The 8797-nt window shown below is 35.2% G+C and overlaps 1 protein-coding gene across 1 annotated transcript; it reads right to left on the reverse strand.

Annotated features, from left to right (window-relative positions):
* Nucleotides 1-3695: 3695 nt before the first annotated feature.
* CLPS (colipase) lies at nucleotides 3696-5468 on the reverse strand. The gene is made up of 3 exons (XM_058177843.1): nucleotides 5155-5468; nucleotides 4574-4696; nucleotides 3696-4147 (listed from the first exon to the last, which is right to left on the reverse strand). The coding sequence occupies exons 1-3, from the start codon at nucleotides 5236-5238 to the stop codon at nucleotides 3983-3985; spliced, it is 372 nt and encodes a 123-aa protein (XP_058033826.1). The 5' UTR covers nucleotides 5239-5468; the 3' UTR covers nucleotides 3696-3982.
* Nucleotides 5469-8797: the final 3329 nt, after the last annotated feature.

An 8797-nucleotide genomic window follows, 5' to 3' on the forward strand; every position in this document is an offset into this window, starting at 1 on the left:
CTTCAAACTTGGCAACTTTAAGACTTGTGGACTTCAACTCCCAGAATTCTCCAGCCAGTTACGCTGGCTGGAGAATTCTGGGAATTGAAGACCACAAGTTTAAAGCTGCCAAGTTTAGGGACCCCTGCATTAGGGATTCTGGGGCAGGTCAGGCCTGTGCTGCTTTCTGCAATGCAAAGACTCTGAACTTTACCCTTCTTAACACTTGCCTCCAGTCTAGCTGGAGATTCCACCACAAGTAATAACCATATCCTCTCTATGATGTATTGGAGCATTCTAAACAGTCTTTCGGTGATTTCGCTCCAAAGCTACATTCATATATTTTCACCTTGCTAAAATTTGGTTGGCTTAGCATATGGCAGCAAAGTTAATTGAGCAAATGCCCTCCCCTTTCAAACTGTTTAAAATTGCTTAAAAGTTAAACTATTGACATCCTTTTGGAACACACACACACACACACACACACACACACACATAATGTTAACAAAATGTTATCCAACTCATAAAAACCTTTCTTTCAAATAAATTATGACTACATTTCCCAGGTCTTCTCTCATATGTATTTTCACAACCTAATCTAGAAATTCAGTTGTTGCTGAACCTTTTTCCGAAGCCATAAGTTTTCACCAGGGATGCAAGGAGTCAGGCAGTATTTGTGTCAGAGTCAGTCCAAGAGATAAAACTCCCACAAGTCACATTCCCAAAGATAATTGGTTCCAGCTGTAAATGTTCTCAGGAATTCAGACAAAGCAAACAACACATTGCTTCAGTGGATGACCTTCTGTCTGAGTGGACTTTAACAACCAGGGTTCCTTTATTCTCTAGCCAGGGACAGTTGAAGCTGATTTTCCCTGATATATGCTTTCAGACTTTTAAAAGCTTCAGTCTTATTTGGATGCCTTTCCCTACAAGCAGCCACTCCTTCACTATTTTTTCCCTCAATACTCCCATGGATGTCTAGAGCAGAGATAATGATGAAGCTAGCATGGTAATCATGCACATGCGTGACTTACATACATGTACCATGTGATGATGTTATATGTACAGTATGATGATGCCATTCCGACCCTGTCATCATTTGGGATTATTATGATTTGCTGTGGATGTCATCAGCTGCTACCAACATTCCCAAAACTAGGAGGCCTTGCTTCTACTCCAGCTCAGAATTCTCCAGAACAAAATAAGGTGTAGTAGGGCTTCTACCTGTTCTTTCTCTACTGTTTGGTATCTGAGTTAAGGGATTTGTAAGCTTGCTTGTCTTCTGCTTTGGAGCTGATCTTTGTGTCCTTCTGAATAACCTGCTTCTGTTTCATAAATCCCCAGTGACTCACCCAATAGAAGAGCCATGTACCTTTAGGCTGTAGAGAGCTTCCTATTCAATCATGATTCAGGGGAAAGCACATCTATTTTAAGATGCTACATGCAGGTGATACATTCATGCATTGTATTGGATGCTTCAATTCATTTTTTGGAAGTCAGTTCCACAATTGCTGCACAGCCACGCTCCTCTCTTGGCATTCTTTGCCTTCCCTCTGACTGGGCTGCCTCTTAAGTTGCTTGCTTGACTTTTGCTCAGTGCATAGTATAAATTCAGACATGGTGGTTTGAAAAATATGATTTAGATCTCTGCTTTATATGTTAACCAAATCATTGTAACTTATTTGACAACTACAATTTAGCGTGGTATTTCAACCTAGCTACTGTTTATCTATATATTACTCTTACAACTCTTTTTAATTAAGTTACTTCTATGCATCACTTACTGTTCTCTTTAATAATTAATTGGGATGATGTAAAAGCCAAAATTAAGCAGTCCAAAATGACCCCTAGGGTGTTTCATTCTGGCTTTTACGTCATGACAATTAAACATTACCCAGAGGGCAGGTAATTTAAAATGAAATTGTTGCCAGAAATAGTACAATGTGTAGCAAATCATGAAAAATGACAAAGCATTTGATTGCATATTTTTATTAACTCTCATCCAGAAGTCATTTCCAAAAGACAGAACTTCTCAGAATGGCAGCTTTCAAATGATTCAGACTAGGACATATTGCAGTAGGTAAATAGGGAAAGAGGCAGGCAGTCAGGCAGATAGACACATAGGGTTATCAAAAGTCAGGCCCGTCAGTAATGTATTAAATACATTTTATTAACTGTCCAAATGGGTTGCCAATTTCTTCTAACTTCCTTACTTACTTATTTGATGCACAATCTTTAAATATTCCTAAGTCTAGTAACATTTTTCCTGGGAAAAATGCGTATGCTCTCAGTGTACATAAAAAGACAAGATACATTTGTCAAGAATCATAAGGTACAACACTTAATGATAGTCATAGGGTACAAATAAGCAATCAAATCATACTAGGAAACAATCAATATAAATCGTAAGGATACAAGCAACAAAATTACAGTCATGCAGTCATAAGTTGGAGGAGATGGGTGATAGGAATGATGAGAAGATTAATAGTAATAGTAATGCAGACTTAGTGAATAGTTTGACAGTGTTGAAGGAATTATTTGTTTGTTAGGCTTAGTCAAAGGGGCAATTTGGGGTAAACAGTTGCTGGTCCATATTATTATTTTCATTTTTCATTATGTATTTTTAAAAGAATATAGGAAAGAGATAATATCAGAGATAATACCTCAAATATAAACAGTAAAATACCAGTAGGATGGACAACAAATGCTGGTTTGTGATAATCATTTAATCATTTAATTTAGTCCTGCATGTTTGACATGGCAGTGTCTTGGAGAACATGTCTGGTCTTGGAAGCTAAAACAGTTGCTATTCTTGTAGATCATATTAAGACTGCCAATTAGACTGGGAAGTTGGGAAAAAAATAGCCCAAAGAAGGCAATAGGAACCCTATTCATGTTGCTACAAAGAAACTTATATAGCACTGTCAATGAAATGACCAGGAGTCCAGTTTGATTGGAAAAGATTTTACTGATACTTTTGAACTGTGCTTTGGACCTGGACATTCCAGTCATGATGTTTCTTGTGTGTTTTTGACCTAGTCACTTGTTATCACTCATTCTAGCTCACCTTATATTGCTGTTGTACAAATCATAATAGGGAAGCTCCTTAGAAAGAAGGTTAGTTATTAGAACTCACTACATTGCTAGACCACCAGAATAGAGTGGAAAACACTGCCTTAATAATAATAAAATATCCTTTCCTGATTATCATACATTTTCTTCCCCTGCTCATTGGTTGCTGTTGTTGTCTATTTTCTGCTCAGTTCCTGATCTGTAATTTCATGCTAGTTCGAAAGCCACCTCTGTCTCCCTCACTCTGGTTTTGTGAAAGATGAATTCCCAGCTTAGTCATTCTAAAAATGTAGTACCTAGGATGGAATATATTAATCATTAAAAGAGAGTGAACATGCTTAGGAGTAACAGGTTTCTACATACATTTTGAAGATGTACCAGTATCTTCACTCATGTACCAGCTGTTGATGCAAATACTTTGTCAATATATTGTTTCAGCTTCCCAGTCTAGGCCAGGGGTTCCCAGTCTAGGCCAGGGGTTCCCAGTCTAGGCCAGGGGTCTCCAACCTTGGCAACTTTAAGCCTGGCGGACTTCAACTCCCAGAATTCCCCAGCCAGCAAAGCTGGCTGGGGGATTCTGGGAGTTGAAGTCCGCCAGGCTTAAAGTTGCCAAGGTTGGAGACCCCTGGTCTAGGCTACAACTATGGCCTTTTGACCTAATAATTTGTCTTCCAATCACTAGTCACTCCATTCTGGATTTGGTTCCAAATCTAAGTAAGGTGAGTCAGATATTACTGATTGCTGATATCAAACCAAAAATGCATGACAAGGCCTCATTTTCAGTAGAGTGGATCAGAAAAATGTTTGAATCTAACTGAAATCTAGATAAACAAAGGGCATGCTTATTGGAGCAATACCTAAAAGCATTGGAATTTGTTTTGCAATGAAAGTAATAATGGCTATATGGCTACTTAAAGGATCCATGGTAAATCTAGCCACCCTGCCTCTTTCTTTCTTTTTTTTCATTGCCGATTTTATTTGATGGGTCCTTGCAAATGCCAAAGTCAGAATTGACAATACTTCCCACAATGGTCCGATCAGCATCACAGATTAAGCCGCTCTCACAAGGGCACTTGTAGTAAACTCCGTATAGATTCTGCAGGAAACAGAAAGATACCGATCATTATTCCCAGGCTTATAGGACCCATTCAGGCAATGAATATAAGTTTTTCCATCATTCATAACAACCTCTCCCTAGTCTTGGACCCTTTTCCCAAGGTGCAGAAAACAGAGATATTAGCTTGGGATATAGACCAACATTAAGCTACGAATCCCCTGACATATGTTTCTCCATAAAAATGTTTCTCACTTTTAAACTATTCATTTTCCTACAATAATGGTGCCAATGGCTTAATATGTTATTTTATTTCATAGTGTTTGTTTTGCACAAGGCGTATCACAATTACTTTAAAGTTGTCTTCTGTGCTATTAGCTGAACACTTAACTGCCATCATGCTGAACAGAATATGTCTCTCTCATTCTCTCATGATGGGCATATAATTTTTTTTTAAATGACACTCACTTTTAGGGAACATGCTTGGTTTTCAGCTGCCTTGTCTGCACAGCGAGCAAGGCTTAATCCGTTGGTTCGGTGACAGCAGCGGCTTTTGCACTGAAAGCTATTAAGACACAGCTCCCCATTGTCCTAGAGGAAAACAAATGCAAAACCAGGAGGTAAATGTGTGGAACAAGATGGTTAATTCAGCAATTTGTCCATTCTTTTCATTTTTCTACATCTGCCCTTTTGTGAAAGACCTTATCTCTTTAGATTCATCATTACATTCTCCATAAAAATATGTTAGAGCACTGAGTAATAACCAGGCCTATATAATCAGCTGCATAATCATTCCACAGGAATTTTGATGGAATGTCAAGTGTTGACATTGATCTATGATTATGTTCTGATTTACATAGTACTCTAAATTGATTGCATGTGTGATTAGTTGCAGCGTATTATTCAATTATCGATTGAATAATAATGCTGCAGGTTTTTAAAATAAAAGAATAAGACCAGAACAAACTATTCCTAGCCTTATCCATGTCCAAACCTAAAAGAAGATAATTCTGGAAGGATTAAAATAAGGATATCCCACATTCACTTACTAAGTTAACAAATAGTCCTCTTGGATGAATAGAAGACTCAGCCAAGGCAAGTGTCAGCAGCAACAAAATCCAAAATCTTTCCATTGATTCCGGGCAGCCAATGAGTTAATTCAAGGCTCTTGGGATGAGAGTCCAGACCTACTTGGAAGTGACAGTTAATAAAACCCTTTGTCAAAGTCACATGATTCCTTCCTTCCAATGAATGTATCTCATGGAAACATGTGATCTTGATAGCAAACTTGATTTGGAAAAAAACATAAGACTAAATAGTAAAAAAGCAAGCAAAATATAAGAGCTGCAATCTACAAACCTTGGGATACTAAGTTAAGAATAGGTCTTTTTTGATTTTGAAACCTGCAGAGATCAGGACCCTCAATATCAGCAAGGCAATCATGACACCGATAGGTTCATACATTCTGGAAGTCCTTTTTGTGATTTGTTTAGATTTAGGTCAGAATATTCTTTTTTTAAAAAAAAATAATTTTTATTAAACTTTTAACATTTAAAAACAAAATAAAGAAAAATACAACAAAAAACAAAAACACATTAAAAACACATAACAGACAGAACTTTACATCATATATTATTTTACAGCTTGCCATATCGACATTAATATATATTCTCTGTTCTTATTCAATCAATACTCTACATGCTTATATTTATATTGGTATCTATTTACCAATCCGTCCTTATCTGGTTAACACAATTCAGTGGTTTACACTTCCTAATTTTAACTTAATTAAGTTAACATTCCAATTTATTATTTTGATTTCTTTTTTCTAACCAATCATATAATTTATTCCACACTTTGTAATATTCCGACTCTTCCCTTTCCTTAATTTCTAGCGTCATCTTTTCCATTCAAACACACTGTAAGATTTTTCGGATTATATTCTGGAACATTGTTTTGTTTCCATCCATATGCGACAGCAATCCTTGCTGCTGTTAATATATGAAGTATTAGGTATTGCAAAGATTTGTCTATTTTTGGGTTAATTATTCCTAATAAATAGAGTTCCGGTTTACATCCCATTTTTAGTTGGGTAATTCCCTGTAGCCAATTTTTAATTTTTTTGCCAATTTTTTTTTATCTTGGGGCACATTCATCACATATGGTAGTATATGCCTAGCTTGTACCCACATCTCCAACAATTCGGTGGTAAATTTGGGAACATTTTGGCCAATCTCGCTGGTGCCAAATGCCATGTATGTAACATTTTATGCAAATTTTCTTTATAGGCTACTGCCATTGTTAATTTATAATTTCTATCCCACAATTTGTCCCACTTTTCTAATTCTATATTATGCCCAACAGATCATTGTTTCTTTTACTGTTTCATCTTCCATTTTGTATTTTAAGAGGAAATTGTAAATTTTTGTGATCATTTTTTTTTCTGATCCTAATAGAATTTTGTATATATCCAATTGTTCTCTATGTATGCTATATTGCTCCTGATCTTTCTTGAATCTGGTTTTTATTTGTAGATGTGGCCACCATTCCATGTTTAATCCTTGTTGTTTCAAATCTTGAATTGATTTTAATTCCCCTTTTTCATTGAGTAGCTCTGCATGTCTTATCATTTTGCTCAAATCCGTGGTATTTGGGTTTAATATTGCTTCCATAGTTGATAGCCAAACTGGGACTTTTGTGTAATGATCCTTCTTAATTTTCTCCCAAACTTGTAAAAGGACATTTCTTAATAAGTGTCTTTGAAAATATGTATGTTATTTATTTTTCCCATCCCAGAGAAAACTGTGCCAACCAATCTGGAGATCATGGCTTTCTATCGTTAGTACTCATTTATTTTGTAGCTGGATCCATTCTTTAAGCCATGTTAGCGTTGCGGCCTGATAGTAGAGCTCCCAATTTGGGAGACTAAAGCCACCTGCTATCTTGCAATATTTTGAATTTAGTACGAGGTTTCTTCCCTGACCAAAGAAATTTTGATGTGATTTTATTTAATTGTTCAAAGAAGTTTTTCTCTAATTTAATCATTATAGTTTGAAACAGATATAATAATCTGGGTAGTATGGTCATCTTAATCATTGAAATTCTACCAATCATCGATATTTGTAATTTAGACCAGGTTTCTAAATCCTTTTGAATTTTTTGTAGCAGTGTGTCATAATTATCTTTTTTAATTGTGATACATTTTGCCGGTATCTGTTTCCTAAATATTTAATTTTTTTGACTGTCGAAATCCCCACTTTCTCCTCTAAATTCTCAATTTGTTTATTTGTTAGGTTTTTAGTCAACATTTTAGTTTTATCCTTGTTTATTTTGAGCCCTGCAACTTTGCCAAATTGATTTATATCTTTAAATAATAATTGTCCAGATTCTAGGGGCTCCTCAGTAATGGATACCAGATCATTGGCAAATGCTTGGATTTTGTATTCCTGTGATTTAATTTTTAATCCTTTAATTTCTGAATTTTCTCTAATTTGTGACATTAATACTTCTATGAATAGAATGAATAATAAGGCATCCCTGTCGTACTCCTTTTTCTATATTAAAGCTATCCGTATATTCACCATTTATAATTATTTTTGCTCTCTGGGTGGAATAAATTGCTCTAATCATTTCTATGATGTTTCCCCCCAATTCATTTCTATTAATTGGTTTATTTATTTATTTATTTATTTATTTATCACATTTATATACCGCCCTATCTCCCTAGGGACTCAGGGTGGTTCACAGGCAAGTAAAAATACATATAAATACAAACTAAAATAACAATTAAAAAACTTATTCTACATGGCCGAATTATTAAAAAGCAATATAAATAATAAAACCCATTAAAACCAGTATAAATTTAAAATCTAATCCAGTCCTGCGCAGATAAATAAATGTGGTTGATCATAAAGTCCCAGTTCAGCTTTCTGTGCGTCTAAGAATATCAGAGCTACTGGCTTATCTGGGTGGGCTTCATAATATTCAAGTACATTTATGATGGTTCTCATATATTTTTGATATATCTGTTGGGCAAAAAACCATTTTGCTCTGATTTAATAATTTCGTTTAATATACCTTTAATCCTCTCTGCTATTATGGCCATAAATATCTTGTAATCAGGCCTATAATTCTGAATCTTCTGTTTTCGGTATTACTTTTGGGAATAAGTGTTATTAAAGCTTCCATCCAGGATTTTGGTATCTTTGCATTCTCTAATACTTCATTATATGTTTGTAATAATAACTTATCTAGTAATTCTTGAAATTCCTTATAAAATTCGGCCAGGATTCCGTCTGGGCCTGGAGTTTTGTTATTTTTTGGGTTTTGTATTGCCCTTTTCAACTCAGCTGTTATTTTTTTCCCATTTAATATTTCTTTAGTTAGATCTGGTATAGTTGGGTGACTCCTCTCTCTTAAATATCTCTTAACATCATTTTCATTTATTTTTTCTTGTCTGTACAGGGCTTGAAAGTAATTTGTCACTATGGTTTTTATTTTGTCTTTCTGAAAGTGTACTGTCCCTTCTTTATATTCTAAATTTCGTATTAATTTCTTTTCCTTTTCTTTTTTTAATTTGTGAGCAAGCCATCTACCCGGTTTGTTGGTATTTTCGAAATAGTTTTGTTTGACTGCTCTAATCTTTTGTGCCACTTCTTTCTGTGTAATTAGATTTAATTTGTGTTTGGTAAT

The sequence above is a fragment of the Ahaetulla prasina genome, chromosome 3, assembly GCF_028640845.1.
Source record: "Ahaetulla prasina isolate Xishuangbanna chromosome 3, ASM2864084v1, whole genome shotgun sequence".
NCBI lineage: Eukaryota > Metazoa > Chordata > Lepidosauria > Squamata > Colubridae > Ahaetulla > Ahaetulla prasina.

Coding starts and splice junctions, on each gene's coding strand:
- CLPS (XM_058177843.1), bottom strand. CDS start 5,238: ATGGAAAGATTTTGGATTTTGTTGCTGCTGACACTTGCCTTGGCTGAG. Junction 4,697..5,154: donor GAGGACTATTTGTTAACTTA/GTAAGTGAATGT, acceptor GTTTTCCTCTAG/GACAATGGGGAGCTGTGTCT. Junction 4,148..4,573: donor ACCAAGCATGTTCCCTAAAA/GTGAGTGTCATT, acceptor TGTTTCCTGCAG/AATCTATACGGAGTTTACTA.